At 40.5% G+C, this 18,711-nt stretch overlaps 1 protein-coding gene across 1 annotated transcript in view; it reads right to left on the bottom strand.

The window, feature by feature from the left end:
• The window catches only part of LOC144631037 (uncharacterized), a 117,131-nt gene that overhangs the window by 72,273 nt on the left and 26,147 nt on the right, over positions 1-18,711 (bottom strand). The window contains 10 exon segments of the mRNA XM_078489398.1: positions 984-1,313; positions 2,175-2,501; positions 5,543-5,869; positions 10,374-10,691; positions 11,701-12,024; positions 13,074-13,385; positions 14,188-14,511; positions 15,684-15,989; positions 16,802-17,068; positions 17,909-18,065. Of these exon segments, the coding sequence (XP_078345524.1) occupies positions 984-1,313; positions 2,175-2,501; positions 5,543-5,869; positions 10,374-10,691; positions 11,701-12,024; positions 13,074-13,385; positions 14,188-14,511; positions 15,684-15,989; positions 16,802-17,068; positions 17,909-18,065 (2,992 nt within the window).

The raw sequence follows: 18,711 nt of genomic DNA, 5'->3' as shown, positions 1-18,711 counted from the left end.
TCTTGAGTACATCAGTCAGTTCTGCTGGCAGTTTTTCATCAATGTTACGAAAAAATGTTTGTTTGCATGAAAACTTCAGGAAACTAATAGTTTATGGAGCAGGCAAAAAATGTTTTTTCTACATTATAGGTTTGAAGCGCCCTTCACAACCGAGTCATTGCGAAAGTAAAGTCTGGTTTTCTCTAGCGACGCAAACGCAAGCGCAAGCATAAGCAGTTTGTGCCAAGTGAAAACAAACGTCAACATAAGCACACACAAAAGCAGAAGAACACGATGTTTACAAGTAACAAGGCTCAAATGCTTTAATTCGTCAGACACGGTCCGACGTCGTTAATTTCCTTTTGCTTATGCGGTGTTTCGTTTGCACAAAGCATAACGCGAACGCAAGCACAAGAAAAGGAAAAATTTTGATCATGCTAGCGCTTGTGCTTATGCCTGCGTCAAGGCCGTTTTTGCGGTGAACTAAGAGCTGTTAGCTTGCGTCTGTGCTCTCGTCGCTAGTGAAAACCACGCTTAAAGGAACTGTCACGGATTTTAGCCAAATTTAGGCTTAGTAAATGGCCCGCCAAATTCAGTAAAATATCGAAAAAAAGCTTTAAACAGTAAAGCAACGTTTCAATAGCGCTGAAATACAAAAGAAGGTACGGATGGCCAAAATTCAAGAAGATTGAAACGGATTACAATATAGGTTTTTGTAATATTGTTAGGCTGAACAGTTTTCAAGTTAATCTCGTTTCTTTGTAACTTTAAATTCAGTATATTGTCCGGGAGACATATTTGGTTGTAATAAAGCTATGGTTTTGTCATTTAGATCCATAGAAGCAATTTCTTTACAAACGATAAGTTTCATAGAGAGTATTTGGCAAAACTTGAGAAAATAAACTTAACTCAGCCGTCACACAGTCCCTTAAAGTTTGAGAAAATTACAGCGTTTAGCACGTAGCCGCCATATTGGTATACTAACGAATCAAACAACCACTCACCTCCAGTCCCTTCAGCTGTTGCGCGGCCTCCGCCTCGTCACGTGGTTTCTCTACCTTAGTGAACGCTTCCATTTCCTCGACCCAGGCTAAAAACGCGTCAAGCTTCTCATGAAAGCTTTTCCAACTTTGTAACTCTCCCTTTAGGGTTTCCACTCTTTCCGGGATGTCGTTTGCAAGGGCTTCCCATTTCTTTTTCAACGAGTCACACTTTTCGTCTACTAATCTGTCCTGAATGTACATCATATATTTGCCTGTGTTGGATAACTCTTGGTAGTTTTCGACGGCGGATTTGAAATCCACTTCAGAGTTTTCCATGTCCTTCTTAACGCCCTGGAAAAGAAGTCACCAATTTTGGGAATAAGGTAGTCATCTCTAACCTTATGTACACGCAAAATTAAGTTACGACTGGCACTATTTATCATTCCAATGAACTCCTTAAAAAGTATTAGTTGCGGTAACTCATGAATTTAAATCCTTAATGCGTGTCGTGTCTTTCGCTTCATGAAGCAAACCTCCTTACTGCAACGGACAAAATGTTTGGTACTTAATTTTTCTCTCTCTCTCTCCTTTACGATTTAAGCCGTTGGTTTTTGATCTTTTTTAATTGTTGTTGTTGGTGGTGGTGTTGCTATTTCTTGTTATTGTTGTCGTTATTATTGTAGATGACTGTCATTGCTGTTGTTGTCGTTGTTGCAATTATTGTTACTGTAATTGTTTTGTTACTATTGTTATCGTTCTGCTTTTATTTGTTTTCTGTATAAGCAGCAAACACATTGGTATTAGAAATCAATGTTAACGACGGAGGAGCCCAAACTGGGGAGGTAGTGTTAGATACCAGTCTTGAAAGTAAACGGCTGTTGGTTCATGCATTTTTGTAGCGCTGTTATTACCACTCTCGTCCCCAGAGCCGCTCGTCCCTCTTCACCGGCTGAGTCTGGAGCACGAGGAACATGTGGCTCTGGATACACGTGATTTGAAAGCTAGATCTTCAACAAAGGAAATATAAATTCAGCAAATCAAATCAACCGTTTTAAAGTACCTTAAATTCTCTTTGTTAAGAATCTAACCAATCGAATCATGTGTCCCCAGGGCCACTTGTTCCTCGTGCCCCAGGCTCAGCCGCCAACGAAGGACAAGCGGCTTTGGGGACGAGAATGTGTTTATTACATGATTGCTCGAGCAATTTTTTACCTCATAATAAGCAAGCGCCTCCTTCAAGCTGTCTTCGTCTCTACTTGATAGTCCCCTTTCGTTCTCTAACTGATCTTCTGCATGAACTACCCAAGATTCCATGTTTCCCAGCATCTCTTCTTTCTCGACCCAGTCCATTCTAAGATCGTCCAAATCTAACAGTTTCTTCTCGGCATCTTGTACGGCCTGGTTCCATTTCTCTTCCAGTTGCTTCAGCGTGTCTTTAATATTGAGGTCTTTGAGTCGCATGCTTGCTGACAGCTCTGAGCCTTTCCAGATTAAGTTGTCAAGCACACCTCTCAGTTCGCGCAAGTCTGCAAGTAGGATCTGAAAACAAGGACAGTTGAGTGAGATGTTACGATGCAGTACCGGAACCAAACCTTCAGAAAGGTGGTGGTGGGAGGGGGGGGGGCGATCATCCAGACTCCAAGAATAAAAGGGGGCCCGCTCTCAAAAATAGATCCACCACTGCGATGTCCCTATTTTACGTCAACATCTTGTCAATCATAAACGTTACTTAGTGACATGGGGAACCCACTTAACAACAAGCTGACGTCAGGTTGATGCGACAAGGGTAGATAGGCGTAAAAGTGGTAGAATTTGTTCAATCCACATCTTTTAAAGATTAACAGACATATGTGCATAGCTATCTTGAAATCAAAGGGAATTTCAACAAATAGTTTACTAAGTAAGAAAAGAAAAAAGATGTAATAGTCAACTGTTTGCGACGGATAACGGAGGACAATCTGAAAAAAGTTTCAGCTAAATTTTTCAACAGGCTCCATTCGTGACAGATCGCCATTTTAATGGATAACGTGAGTTCCATAAGGAACTCACCAGCCAAGTAAGACAGAATAATCCAGCACAAGGTCAATAAGCTGTTCTTAGATAACGTGAGTTCCATAAGGAACTCACCAGCCAAAGTAAGACAGAATAATCCAGCACAAGGTCAATAAGCTGTTCTTAGATAACGTGAGTTCCATAAGGAACTCACCAGCCAAGTAAGACAGAATAATCGAGCACAAGGTCAATAAGCTGTTCTTTGATAACGTGAGTTCCATAAGGAACTCACCAGCCAAGTAAGACAGAATAATCCAGCACAAGGTCAATAAGCTGTTCTTTGATAACGTGAGTTCCATAAGGAACTCACCAGCCAAGTAAGACAGAATAATCGAGCACAAGGTCAATAAGCTGTTCTTTGATAACGTGAGTTCCATAAGGAACTCACCAGCCAAGTAAGACAGAATAATCCAGCACAAGGTCAATAAGCTGTTCTTAGATAACGTGAGTTCCATAAGGAACTCACCAGCCAAGTAAGACAGAATAATCCAGCACAAGTTCAATATGCTGTTCTTTGATAACGTGAGTTCCATAAGGAACTCACCAGCCAAGTAAGACAGAATAATCCAGCACAAGGTCAATAAGCTGTTCTTTGATAACGTGAGTTCCATAAGGAACTCACCAGCCAAGTAAGACAGAATAATCCAGCACAAGGTCAATAAGCTGTTTTTAGATAACGTGAGTTCCATAAGGAACTCAACAGCCAAGTAAGACAGAATAATCCAGCACGAGGTCAATAAGCTGTTCTTAGATAACGTGAGTTCCATAAGGAACTCAACAGCCAAGTAAGACAGAATAATCCAGCACAAGGTCAATAAGCTGTTCTTTGATAACGTGAGTTCCATAAGGAACTCACCAGCCAAGTAAGACAGAATAATCCAGCACAAGGTCAATAAGCTGTTCTTTGATAACGTGAGTTCCATAAGGAACTCACCAGCCAAGTAAGACAGAATAATCCAGCACAAGGTCAATAAGCTGTTCTTAGATAACGTGAGTTCCATAAGGAACTCACCAGCCAAGTAAGACAGAATAATCGAGCACGAGGTCAATAAGCTGTTCTTTGATAACGTGAGTTCCATAAGGAACTCACCAGCCAAGTAAGACAGAATAATCCAGCACAAGGTCAATAAGCTGTTCTTAGATAACGTGAGTTCCATAAGGAACTCACCAGCCAAGTAAGACAGAATAATCCAGCACAAGGTCAATAAGCTGTTCTTTGATAACGTGAGTTCCATAAGGAACTCACCAGCCAAGTAAGACAGAATAATCCAGCACAAGGTCAATAAGCTGTTCTTAGATAACGTGAGTTCCATAAGGAACTCACCAGCCAAGTAAGACAGAATAATCCAGCACAAGGTCAATAAGCTGTTCTTAGATAACGTGAGTTCCATAAGGAACTCAACAGCCAAGTAAGACAGAATAATCCAGCACGAGGTCAATAAGCTGTTCTTTGATAACGTGAGTTCCATAAGGAACTCACCAGCCAAGTAAGACAGAATAATCCAGCACAAGGTCAATAAGCTGTTCTTTGATAACGTGAGTTCCATAAGGAACTCACCAGCCAAGTAAGACAGAATAATCCAGCACAAGGTCAATAAGCTGTTCTTAGATAACGTGAGTTCCATAAGGAACTCACCAGCCAAGTAAGACAGAATAATCGAGCACGAGGTCAATAAGCTGTTCTTTGATAACGTGAGTTCCATAAGGAACTCACCAGCCAAGTAAGACAGAATAATCCAGCACAAGGTCAATAAGCTGTTCTTAGATAACGTGAGTTCCATAAGGAACTCACCAGCCAAGTAAGACAGAATAATCCAGCACAAGGTCAATAAGCTGTTCTTTGATAACGTGAGTTCCACAAGGAACTCACCAGCCAAGTAAGACAGAATAATCCAGCACAAGGTCAATAAGCTGTTCTTAGATAACGTGAGTTCCATAAGGAACTCACCAGCCAAGTAAGACAGAATAATCCAGCACAAGGTCAATAAGCTGTTCTTAGATAACGTGAGTTCCATAAGGAACTCACCAGCCAAGTAAGACAGAATAATCCAGCACGAGGTCAATAAGCTGTTCTTAGATAACGTGAGTTCCATAGGGAACTCACCAGCCAAGTAAGACAGAATAATCCAGCACGAGGTCAATAAGCTGTTCTTAGATAACGTGAGTTCCATAGGGAACTCACCAGCCAAGTAAGACAGAATAAACTAGCACGAGGTCAATAAGCTGTTCTTAGCTAACATCAGTTCTATAAGGAACTGACCAGCCAAGTAAGACAGAATAATCCAGCACGAGGTCAGCACGAGTTAAAACTCGTCAAGCCCACTATAAATGACCTCAAAATACAAATTCTCCTTCCTTATTACAATATAGCTCTTAACGTCAGTTATGAGTTTCTGCTGACACATCAAGACAATATCCCTTGTCGATTAATTTTTAATTCTCATCAACAGTCTGATTAAAAATGTACCGGCAATGTAAGGAGAAATTACAATTTAATCACAATCTAGAACAAGAGGAGATTCTATTACCTTATCTTCTTCTATGCGAACAGCCACTTCTTCAGCGCTTCCAAAGAACGGAATCTGCGATGCCAGCTTCTCTTCCAGTTCTTCAAACCGGGACGTGAATTCCACAAACACTTCTTGATACTCGTTCAGTGGTTTAAGTCCTTGCTCCGCGTTGCTTTCTGACATTCTCGCCTTCTCGAACAGTTCATTCCAGCGTTCTCTCAAACTGCAGAGCTTTGCCTTAAAGTGCATTGTGCCCGCATCCATGACGCCTTCAGACAGCTTGCGAGCCTCCTCTGTAAATACAGTGAAGCTTTGCCGACGCTGAAACAATTCATTTGATACTCCCTGCAAAAAGAACACAAACAATTGTGGAAATTCTACAAGGAATTGCTTGTTTTAATTGTCTGTTTTGTTGTATTTTAATTCCTTAAAAGAATAATCCGTTTTATTTTTTTCCAAGAGGGCACGGTAACGAATCCTGCAATCTGATTGGTTATTAGCGCGGGCAAGATTCTCCTATCTCTGCCCACGGGCCACGGTAACGCTTTCGTGAGTTTCATTTCGCGGCGAGACGAACGAACCCATGACAGTTTTGCTCTCCAAAATGATTTAAATCGATGTAGTTGCTCACCAACCGTTGTAAATTTGAAAGGGAAAATTAGCAGTGGAATTAAAGGCCTTGAAGTTCTCCTAAAGGCGAGTATTTATTCTCTTTAGTGACAAAATGAAGTTATAGTTTTATGGCCGTGGTTTGCCGATCGTTGTTTGTGCATTCGCACTGATTTTCACGTCATTGCGGTTAACTGCAAGTCGCCGTTTTACAGACTCGATTTATCCTTTCAAACACCTTGCTTCTCTGCAACTTTTCTCCAAAACCGAATACTGCTTATCGCCATTCAAGAAAATGAGATACTTTATTAAAAAACAGTCAAATTAATTCTCGCAATATTGTGCCGTCACTGTGCAGGCGACCAAACTACACATTTCAGCTTCATTCAGTTTCACTTTCGCAAACTTTTTGTCAAAACAGAATACTGTGGGAATCAACACAGAGGTTTTTGACTCGTTAAATACAAATGTAAATAGCTAAGTGCTTTCCAGTCCGAAAAGTAAGTTTAATTAACTGAAGAACTTACAAGCCGAAATGGAGTTAAAAGTGTTTCGCAACTCGCTGATTGCTCTGTTCTACATTGTGCTTTTCTATTATTTCAGATGCTTTTTTTCTTTTTTTTTATTTCAGATGAAATTTTCCTTGAGTACTGTTCATTTTAGTGAATTTATTTTGTTTGGCAGTAAGCTCTTGTAGCAAACAGATCATCATTTACTCTTGCCGTAGCTTATGGCGATCGACTCAACATTGAATGCGCGCGTATATAAATACAAACACATTTGGCAAGAAAGTCTTTGTAGGTTTTTTAGGTGTTTTTTAATCAAACACATTAAAGTTGGAAAAAAAATAAATAAGTTATTTACCGGCTTAGGGTCGGTCCGTATAGTGAAAAACTGTGACCTCGGCCTTGAAAATGCTGCCCTCGGCCTGCGGCCTCGGGCAGCATTTTCAAGACCTCGGTCACAGTTTTTCACTATACGGACCTCCACGCCGGCAAATAACATATATATATTAGCGGAGCTCCACAGCGGCCCGAAGGGCCGCAGAGCGGAGCCCCATACCCATAGAAAATTCACAGAAATAGGAAAACCATGAAATTGAGTTTTCATGGTCATCATGGCTAGCGGCATGGCTCGCGGGCGCGTACGGCGTACGTACGGTGTTGCGCACTTCAGAAATAGATAAACACTCATCTATTTGTTACTGGGCATCCAATTTATGGTCAATTGACAGCTGTCAATACAAGGTATCCGCTGACCAGTATCACGTGATCATATCGCGGGCTCAGGTGTATAACTCATCGAGGTAACGCGTTTTTATAAAGTTGACCACTGACCGAAAAATGGTTTTTCTATTGGACTGCGGGCTCATTAACTATTTTTTATGCCTACGGTCAGTGAATTTAGATATTTTAATAAAGGGCAAAGTAAATTACCGGGGAGCTCCGCTTTTAGGCTTGGCTAAATCTATTTAATACTTTGTATTTAGAATAAAACAAGTCTTTTACGACCATAATGGACTACATCGCAATCATGCAGTGTTTGATAAAAAAATAGGGCCCCAATGGGTCCATGTGTTTTGCTGCTAGAGCAAAGTCTTAGGGAACATGTTGATGAAAGACAAGTGAGTCGAGATTGAAATCCAACGTCTTTTATTGTCTGTCACTTTGTGTGCAGGTTAATAATTGCACTATATTGTAGTCACTTTGTGTTAATTCAATCCTGATAATTTTACTGATCAATGTTATGTTGAAATCAAAGACAGCAAACATAATTTAATTACTAGTAAGTTAACGTAATGTCTGACATGATTGTCTCTTTGATAAAAAACAGTAACTCTTAACATTATAAAAAAATCTCAATGAACTCAATGTGATTCTTTTAGTGGCGTTATCTCACTGGTTACCGTTAGTTGTATTTGGAATCATTGTCACAATGGTAGCGTTTTAACAACAACGAAAAAGACAGAATCTATTGACCTTATAAGAACTCAATGTGATATATTTATTAGTGACAAGACAGTGGTTCTTTAACCACTTTCACCCAAATTAAACACTGGAACAACTAACTCTTAACAAACTTGTTGTGTCACCCTGAGTTGAATATGCAAAATTCAGAAATTATAAATAATCGCACGCGCACCGGCGTACAACAACAGAAAGACGGCGTTGAACGTAACGCAAAGTTCATTTTGAAAGCGAAAGTTTACAAATAATTATTATCATTCGTCAGTCATCCCTTCACGCATGAACACTCGTCGAATTTCAGTGTCTTCACAACAAGATCGGAAGATCGATAAGGACCAATTTTTGATTCTGCGAAAGTTCGTTTTCTTAAAGTTTTAGAAATTTGTGAAGTTGGAGGATTCACTGAGGACTGCGTAGCCGAAGATGCAGTGGCTCGCTGGACATCAAATTCTATTTTTCACGGCGTTTAATTAATCTTCACAAAATAAACATGTGGCGCCAGCGCGTCTGGCAGTCAAAAATTCATTTTTCAAAAAACTTTCCCTTTCCAGCTATTTTAGCGGGGCTTATACTATAGTACCTACCTGTCAGTCGTAGAAAAGCTGAAATTTAAGGATGAACTGTTTATTAAATGAAGACCGTATTATTTTTTAATAACTAGTAAACAAACTGGTCGCCACGCATTTAAACACGAACTGACGAATGTTGCATCTGATGCAGTGAATCTGGTGAATGAGAACTTCCTTTAATATTTCTTTGTTTTCGACGGTGTGAACCACTGAATAAGTTTCTTTCCCATTGTGATGTTACTAGTATTAATTCGTTTCTAGCTGTCTTTTATATAGCTCGAATACAGTTACAATTAGCGGTGCAGCCTACCAGCATGGTATATTCCTTTCCAGCTGTCTTTGCGTGACAAGTTACACGTTCATACATTTTATTTTAAAATATGAAGTTCAGAGTTAATACAGTACTAGTATGCTGTAGACAGTGTAGACAAGGTGAGGGTAAGTTTATTTTCAAAGCGAAAGTTTACAAACTGTGCACTAACCGGTCCTTTGGAGAAAATATTTATGACCTTCGGCGAGGTTCCAAGTCTTCGCTCTTTTCGTAAATGATGAAAACTGCAGAATAATTTTCTCATAAAACTGGAGTGGTCGCGCCACAGTTTGTTTTCTTTCCCAATGCGATATACTTTTAAATCGGTTTTCTGTTTTCCAACGTGTCCAACGTGGTTTGCGTTCGAATACTTTGGCCCGTAACTTCGAATGCGATCAGCGCTACGGTTCATTGGTTTCGATTTTGTTTGTTCATGGATTTGATTGACATCGGTAGTTCAGATTTCTCCTCTGTTACGGCACTTACACCTTACGGCACTTACGGCACAAACTTCAGCTCTCAATGTGTTTTGCTTGCAGCCATTGCGGCTGCAGCAAAACACAAAAAACCGTTCGGTTGACAAGGACAACTAGATATTTCTGCGTGCAAGTAATTTTTCATATTCACTCACCCAACAGTATAGGCAAGTCGCCTGTCAACTAAATTATTCTGAAAAGTTAACTATGACAAGCAGGCAACAGCCCCGGGCAAGCAATATTTGAGAGCTCCTTTTCAAGCCATACAATGCCTGCGTTAAACTTCGGTCTGTGCAGCATGAGGCTACTGGGAGTGTTCCTGCTCCCATTGATAGAATGCTAGTCCATATCAATGTTCTTTTGTCAAGTTTACCGAAGTTCAATCAGGACTGTTCACTTCGCCGGTTCCATTTGTACCAGTATATATGGTTTTGAATTTAAGTGTCTTGCAAAAGGAAAAAAACACAGGGACAGCGCCAAGGACCGGAACCAGCGATCGTCAGATCTCAATTGAAGCAGGACGCGATAGCCACTTGACCGCTTGTAAAAGGGCAAATTCTAATGAAAGCTTCCTGTCCCGGTGTTTGATTAATGCATAGCTTTATGATTGATGTTTTTTTCCTGCTTCAACGTTTCTTTTACCTTTTTCAAGGAAGCATTAAGCAAAGAGAAGCATTAAGACCACTGGTTAACGCCTCAAGAGAAGCATTAAGCAAAACTCCTCAGCATTAATAAATGGTTTTCTGCATCGGACTCCCACACGGCAAATATGCAAAACTAGTTTGAAGCGAATTGATTCTGTTTCTGCATAAATTTTTATTTCTTCATTCATTTGCCTGAATAATTTGGGCATGCCGGCACCGAAGAGCCGTCAAGTTTCTCTGATCTCCTAGACTGAGTTCCCTGTGGGACCCTTACCTTAACTTGAGCCAGCCATTCCTGTGACACTCGACTTTCTTTACGGCTCCTCTCCAGACGAGAATCCACTTTATCCATGTACTCCACAAACTTGTCCATCTGCTCCTGAAACCCTTCCCACTGTTTCGATCTGTTGTTAAGGTTATCAAGATGGGCTGTGATCTCGTCGAAGAGGGACTTCTTTAGCGATGATATGCTGTTCAGTTGGTCCTCGATTCTCGATTTGCAATCCTCGCTGGCTTTCATTTTGATCGTGGTGCCGAGGGAAAAGATGAAATTGTACTCGGCTAATTGAGTTTGAAGATCTTGTTGGAAGTCCTAGGCAAAGAAAAATCTTATTAGAAGGCTTATTTAATAGGGGCCATTTTCTTAATATACTACAGTGGAATCCCGATGGTTTCAAACATCCAAGTGAAGCACAAATTGGTTCGAAACATTGGGAGTAAAATTACAGTGTTTAACTGAGGGAAGGTAAATGATTTCTGGATTGAGTTACCGAAAAACTCAAGGACTCGAGAATTCGGTATTATACTGTACAAATAAGGAAGACACTATATTTTGTAATTTACAAATTGATTGTCCATACACCAAACCACCATATTCGAAAACCACGTACTTTGCAAAATTCAACTATTAGGACACTACCCTAATTTTGTCCTGTATATAGATTATCTGCTATAAAGCCCTTACTGTCCCCCTCTACACCCTGTATACACTCAAGATCGGTTTGTCAATTCTCCTCGGTGCTTACCATAAATTTCTTTCAATGTTAGTTGGGAGAGTTTGGTGGAACATCGAGACAACATCCCCTAATTAGCTGATGATTTTCTTTATTCTTATCTTCTGTGTGCTTCACTGTGTTGTTAACCGCCGACCGGTTAGCTCAGTTGCTAGAGCGCCGGACTACCGTGCGGGAGGTCTCAGGTTCGAGTCCCAGACCGGACCAACACTCAGGGTCTTAAAATAACTGAGGAGAATATGCTGCCTTTGCAATGACGTCTGCAAATGGTTAGATATTCTAGTCTTCTCGGAGAAGGGCGATAAACCGTAGGCCCGGTCTCCTGTATATTCAGTGCTGTGGTCAGCAGGAGACGTTAAAGAACCCACACACTTATCGTAAAAAGAAGGGCACGAAGTTCCCAGTGTTGTGGTCTGGTCTTTGCCCGTCGTACCGTTCTATTGTTGAAATGCTCGGAGATATTAGCTATGTTTTAAGCTACTCTACTATCCTAAGGCAAATAAAGCTATTCATCTCACTTCACTTCACTTCACTTGAGAATTTAAGGAAAGACTATATTTGGGCAATTTTTAACATCCAATCTCATACCTGCATGGCTTGTTTCTGCTCATCAACTGTCTCAATTCCGGTCAGATTTGAGGTCTTCCTCCTCGTTACCTCGACCTCCCCTTTGGCAAGAACTTCCTTAAACCCCTCCAAAGCTTTATTATATCGCGTCCAGTTGTTCAGTGCTGTCTCGAGTTCCTCTTGTCTCTGTTTACAGGCTTGTGATACTTCACTCGACAGAGTTTCAAGCCTTGCTACATTCGCCTGAACAAACTCTAGAGCGCCTTCCTTTTGCATTAGATCTTTACCTTCGGAGATCGCTTGTTCGATTTGGGTGTGATGTGATTCTAGCGATTTTAAAATGTCCTGTGAAGAAAAACAAGAAACAGTATTGACCAAAAAAAAGCCTTTTTTTTTAGTTTCTTAATTTGAAGCCAATCAAATGTTAAACACTCTGTGGGAAGGGCAAACATTGGAATAGAACAATTTCTTTGAAAATCAGGTCGTCCTGATATTCAGATGCTGTGTAAATATTATAATAATTACAAGTCTGACACTTTTTTTTTGTTCCAAAAAGGATAAAACAAACATGTTCTTTTATTCACAAGGTTGCTAGAATACAGCTACCAGAAACTGGACCAGGTTGTCAAAGCACAATTTTTGCTTAACTAGGACTACTATGAATTTTGATTTCATTTTGTTTTAACTTTTCAGTGCTGTTTACTGTTTATATTTTCTGTTCTCCAGTTTTGACGTCAACGTATCTCAAACTCCACAAAAATAAGCAATAACGACACTTTTAGTTTTAGTTTTAGAAATTGAACCCTCAATCGACTTTTAATCCTGGGTTAGTGTTAATCGACTTTAGAACAACCCGGCCCTGGTTTAAATTTCCCGATTTTGAATTGTTTACTTACGTACCTTTATCATGCCCGATGGCACGTTGAACAGCTTAAAGTTATTTGCCACTTTAAAAGTCACGTAGTTAATTTGCATTATAATATAAAACCACTACGGAAGCTTTTGTAAATAAGGCCTAATTGAACATCAGTTTATAGATGAGTAGTCTAATGTTTTTATAATATCACGTGAGAGTCGCATTCTCGTCCCCATTGCCAATTTCGTTTCTCTTAGCTGGCAGGGCCTTGGCACGAGAAACAGAGGGCTCTGAAGACACAGGATTTTCAGGCCTAGATTCAAGGACTTCCGGTCTTCATGTATGCAGTCTATAGAATGTGTGAGAGAGTAATGGCGTTTTTTACTTCCGTTCAATTCTCTGCTTCAAACAGAAATCCTATGTACCCAGAGCCCTTTGTTTCTCATGCCAATGTCCTGTCGGCTAAGAGAAACGACAAGGGCTATGGGAACAAGAATGTGAGCGTCAGTGAGAGACCTAGCCCCCAGTCCCTCCTCACCTTAATACCCCCCAGTTCGTTCTCTGCATCTACCACGCCATCCAAACAAAACTCCACGTCAAGACGACTCTTCACCTCCTCAAGAAACGAGACATGTTTCTGAGTACACTGCTGATGTTCAAAGCACTGAAGCATAGTGGGGAGTCTGTTACTTTTGTCACGCACGGTGGGTAACGCTGCTTGTACGCGCTCTGTCACAGCGTGGACCTCTTGTGCGAATTCCTGGTTATTCGATGAGCTTACAAGCTTTTCAGATAACTCGTTTAGTCTCTGGAGTGATTGCAGTTGGTCATCTACTTTGGAAGCGAGTAACTGTAGAAACAAAAGATTCATAGAGAACAAAATTAAGAACGAATCCGGCACGTCTTCTCATTGCATTTAGTAACAATTGCCATGATTGAGCAGTGCTTGTCCATGGGAAAAAACGAAAGCTCGTGAATTAAACCTCACTTCCCTCTTTCCCCCCTCCCCCTCCCTTCCTCAATTTCCGCTACTGTGAGCTGCACATCTTCCGGCGGTAAGGTTTAAGGTTGGGGGGGAGGGGGGGGGGGTTAATTGATAGATAAAACAAGAGGTTTTGCTCTGGAGTCAATTTTCTACGAAGTTTAAAATTCGCCAGCCAAACGGTCTTTGTGCTTGTGGAACCTTTACAAAACACCGTAAGATGACTGAAACCGAAACGCGATTACAGGACATTACAGTTATATAGAACAGGCGGTCTCATGTCAAGAAGCTAAAATTAGATTGGTCACCAGAGCAATATGTGGGTTAGCTGTAGAGATGTTAAGAAGTGGTCGCTAAATAGGAAACGTTGGTGTGTCAAGTGGAAAAGTTAGGAAGTGGTTGCAAAAGAATCGTGTGGGCTTCCGGTAGAGAAGTTAGGAATTGGTCGCCAAAAAGACCCGTGGATTCCCTGTGAAAAAAAAAGTTAGGATTTGGCTGCAAAAAACCTGTGGGTTCCCTCTGGAGAAGTTAGAACCTTTTTGGCGCACTCGCGCGCTTTCTAGGTCACTAAAGAAACATGTGGGCTGCCTGTAGAAACGTTAGGACTTGATCGCAAAAATGTGGCATCCCTGTGAGAAATAGGGAAATCACGCTAAATAAATCAAATTACCTGAAAAGTCTGCATTAACGGCTGAAATTCGTTATAATCCTGCACGCGTTCCAAGGCATCACACGTTTGTTCCAACTCCTCCACCCAGTGAGCCAGTGACTGCAGCTTCTCCTTGTATTCAGAGAAGTTCTCAGCCATAACCTGGACCCTGGGGTGCAGCTCTTCAATCTTGTGCTTGACCTCTTCCCACCTCGCTCGCAGCTGTTGCATTACAATTTCAAACTGTTCTTCTTCTTTTGGAGATGTCAGCTTGGTCTTGGTTTCCTGGAGGTTGCTGAAGTCGTCTTCCACGCTACGAAAAGCATCGGGAGAAGCCAACACCCGCTGTAGGAACAAAAATAATTTTGAGTTAGTATACGCTGCTCGGATAGCAAATACGGTAACAAAAATGTCTTTCCGTTTTAAGTTAATGATTTTCTTTAGTTTCATCACCTGTCCCCTTTACAATAAGACAAAAACGGATATGTAAACAAAAGTACAACAACGGTTGGGAATTATAAATAAGCAGTAGTAACCGTAAATGAGGTACGTTCCGACGGCTCATTTTTGAGAAAAATGGTCAATTTTGTGAACCGTCTTAAAGGGACTGTGTCACGGCTAAGTTAATTTTATGTTATTAAATTTTGGCAAACACTCGCTATGAAACTAAATGTTTGCAAAGAAATTAATTTTATGATTCTACATGACAAAACCATAGCTTCACTGCAGCCAAATGTGTTTCCCGGCGTTATAATTTAAAGTTACAAGCAAACAAGATTAACTTTGAAAACTGTTCCGCCGGATCACTTTTCAAAAACCCATATCGCAATCCGTTTCAATCTTCGTCACTTTTGGCCATCCATACCTTCTTTTGCATTTGGTGTGTTATTTAAATATTCCTTCACTGTTTAAGATGTTATTTTTTCTATATTTAAACAAATTTGATGGTCATTTCCTATGCCTAAGTTTGGCTAAAATCCGTGACACTGTCCCTTTAATCTACTTCAGACGTAACCATCCTTCTTAAAGCAGGGGTTTCACCTGAAGGTTTTTTTTACCGCTTTACTTGGGTTTAACGGAAATATTTCGTTTGCGATTCAAGAAATACAAAAACGCTTTCATCGTCTCATATCCCTATGTTAAACGATTTTTTGTAAATTTTTGGGTGATTTTGGAGAGATGTTGGGAAAAGAAAGTTTTCCTCAAAGGATGAGCTAAGACAGTCCCCTGACAGCCTGGAGTGCTCTTGCGTGGGGGTAAACTGTATGGTGGTGTTTCAACTTTTTATTCTTTCTTCTACCTTCTTTAAACCTCTTAAAATTTCATTCAAATTCAGGTATACCCCACTTTTAAAATATTTGTCTACCTTAGTAAACTATTAGTTTTAGGTATGCTTCAGTTTGAAAGTAATTTTTGTACATAAAAAAATACAAACTCGAATATCGTACCATGCCTTTTCTAAGGTAATAGGAGAGACGAACACATAATGACAGTAACCAATGAAGATCTATATCTACCTGGTACCGCTCATGAAGATCCGCACTGTAGCCCTGGCCACTAAATTGCTCATTCACCTCAGCCCACTCCTTATCAAGGTCCTCGATGTTCCTTTCTAATGAGGATCGTAACTCTTCAAAATGACCCCTTATAAGGCGCGCCTTTTCCCGATTGTACACTTCACCCCACTCTTGTGCAATAAATGCGGCTTCGCCCTCCAGGCGTCGTTTGACTTGTTCGTTGGGCACGATTGCTCGTAGTTGTTCGTGTGTTTGCAGCAGGTCGTTGCATGTGGCTTGTATCCCGTCTAGCTCGTCGTCTGATGCCTGGAAAGCGAAGGAAGCACATAAGGGTATGTTGTTACATGAGAAAAGACAAGAAGGAGAATGGAGGTGGGGATATAGGATAGGGAGAATGGGAATTATGGGGGGAAAAGGACAAATGGGAGGATGTATTAGGATAGGGGAGTATAATGGTTGTAAAGGCCGGTAAAATATTGTAGTGGGGAGGGGGGGGGGGTAGGAAAATTTATTGTGATGTAGAGGAAAAAAGGGGCAAGTAGAGATGAACGGAGCGGGGATTAGGTATTTAGGAAAATAATGGGAAGTAGCGGGACTAAAGGGACAACTCGGAGAATGGAGGGGAAATATGGGAATTGAATAGGACGTTGGGAGATAAAGGGAGAAGTGGGAGAATGTAGGAGATAGGGAAATGGAATGGGGTGAAAAGGAAAAAGGGACAAGAAGAAGAATAAATGGAAAATAGGGAAATGAAATGATAAGTAGAGGAGTAAAGGGACAAGTAGGAGAATGGATGGGAAATTAGGGGGAATAAAGGTGCAATTGCAAGTAAGAGGATCGACGAGGAGAAATAGCGGAGTAGCATTGGGCAGAAAGTGGAAAAGTCAATGAGGGAAGTATAGATATGAAGGGGAAAGTATAACAGTAAAGGAGGGAGGTAAAGGAATAGGGGAGTAAGGATTGGAACGGTGAGATGGGGAAAAAGGAAAATAGAGTTGAAAGTGAGAAAGGGGGAGGAAAGCAAGAAACAAGGAGCAGAGTGGAGGACGGGCCAGCCTTTTCCTGTTCGTGTCATTGGCCTGGGGTCCACGCAAGATTCAAGAAGAATTATGGCTTACCTGAGATAAATCTGATTCCAGAGTCCACGAGCGCATTTTCTTCGCGTTTTGCTCAAAATGTTTCAACAACTTGTAACAATCTTCCAGTTTGCGAGAATGCGTTTCAACGCCCCCCTGGACAATCTTCCATTTAGTGTTGAGGGAAACAAGTTTCTCCTGCGGCTTTGAGAAGTCTACATTTTCCGCTAGCGAGTTGCGAAGTTGGAGGTACTGTTGATTTCTGGACTCCACAAAGTTCCCATGTTGGTCCATGTCTTCGAAAAGTTTCTTAAATAAAAAAAAAAAACAATAATGTGATTAGATTCAGTTATAAGTTACTAAATAATATATTTAAAGATGGGGTTTATCTGGCAAAAAATCTTTAATTCCTCTCTTAATGTTATCTTGTTAGGTTTTGGTAATTTTTAATATTGCCATTTTCTCTGTATATACATATTGCTCTTATTTATATCCTACTTTCTTGTTATTTTCTTCTTCTTATATTTGTAGTTAGATAGATGTTTTATTATATTGTAGGTCCACATCATCCCTTTGGCTGCCCATAACTTAACTTAACCTACTACTTAATCTACTATTTAAAAAAAAAAACGTATAAAGAAATTACCCCTTACACATTTACCATAGTTCTGCTCGTGTTTAGAAAACAAAACCAGGCCAAAAAGGGCCATTTCGAATGCTTTTCTTTTATAAATCCATCGCATTTTGTATTCACTTCTTATGAAATGCCGGAAAGGAAACTGTCACCGAACGTTGGGTAAAAACCGAGCGTTGTCTCTTTTTCTTTCAGTATCGTGCTTTATATAGGCAATGGCCGTTTTTATGCTAGAAACGTGTTACCCGTCTGGACGAGCTTCGGCACTCTTTTCTCGTCCGGCCTGCGTCGGGCTCTGGCGTCTGAGGGGGGCTCGTCTGCGGTCGCTCTGGCCCGTCTCTGGCGTTCCAGCGGCCTGCCGCCGCCGTCAGTAAAAAAGGCCAATAGTGCGTTCACAGGTGGCACTTCTTCAACATTAGCAGCAACTTTCACCTTTACATCCGAATGTGAAAAGGCTCGCAGAACACACTGACGCAGTCATCTACAAAGCTTATTATAGTTAAGTGTCTACTCACCGTATATCTTCCAAGCTCTTTTTCTACTTCCTCTAAAGTGTTCACATTTTTGTAGGCTTCCAGCGCATTCAGGGCTTCATCCAACCATTTCAGTTCGTCTTCAAAGCCGGATTCAAACAGTTCTAGCTGAGGTAAGATCTGCTTTAGAGTAAGATACCTGGCGACAACAAAAGTCAATAAAGAAACAGTTAGGTTTCTATAAAAATCTGTTGTTTTCCCCCCCCCCCCCCCAAACCCGGAAAAAAAAAAAAAAAAAAAAAAAAAAAAAAAAGGGGAAAAAAAAAAAACATAGACCAAACACGGGCGCCAAAAAACGCTATCTTCTCTTTGAGTATATACTAATTCAATTTACCTAACGTCAAATCATCGTACATCAGCGTTGATACCCCATTAAAAAAGACGGAAAAAAAAAAAAAAAAAAAAAAAAAAAAAGAATGGGGGGGAGAAGAAAATAATAAAAATAAAAATTATTATTATTAAAAAAATTTTTTTTTTTTAGAGATTTGAAAAAAAGATTTATGCAACCTTCTTATTAATATGTTCATTCTTTCACAGAAAAGATTACTTTTTCCGATTTCCCAGTAAACATTTGGGTCGCATCGTTTATCGTTTATGCTTTTCACGGGTCAACGTTTCTTCAATCAGGTATTTGTTTGTTGTGTCCCCAGAAGCTAACAGGGTCATTTTTCAAAGCGAGCTTTAGTTCTCATTAGCGAGCTTTTAGTCCTCATTTAAAATAGTTTAAAATCTCAATTTTGGTGCGTTATCCACAAAGTAAGTGGAAGGCGCGGTGGTGTAATGGT

Source organism: Oculina patagonica, chromosome 11, assembly GCF_052425735.1.
Source record: "Oculina patagonica isolate OP01 chromosome 11, crgOcupat, whole genome shotgun sequence".
NCBI lineage: Eukaryota > Metazoa > Cnidaria > Anthozoa > Scleractinia > Oculinidae > Oculina > Oculina patagonica.
Note: the sequence above shows the minus strand (reverse complement) of the source record. Positions and strands in the feature narration are given on the sequence as shown.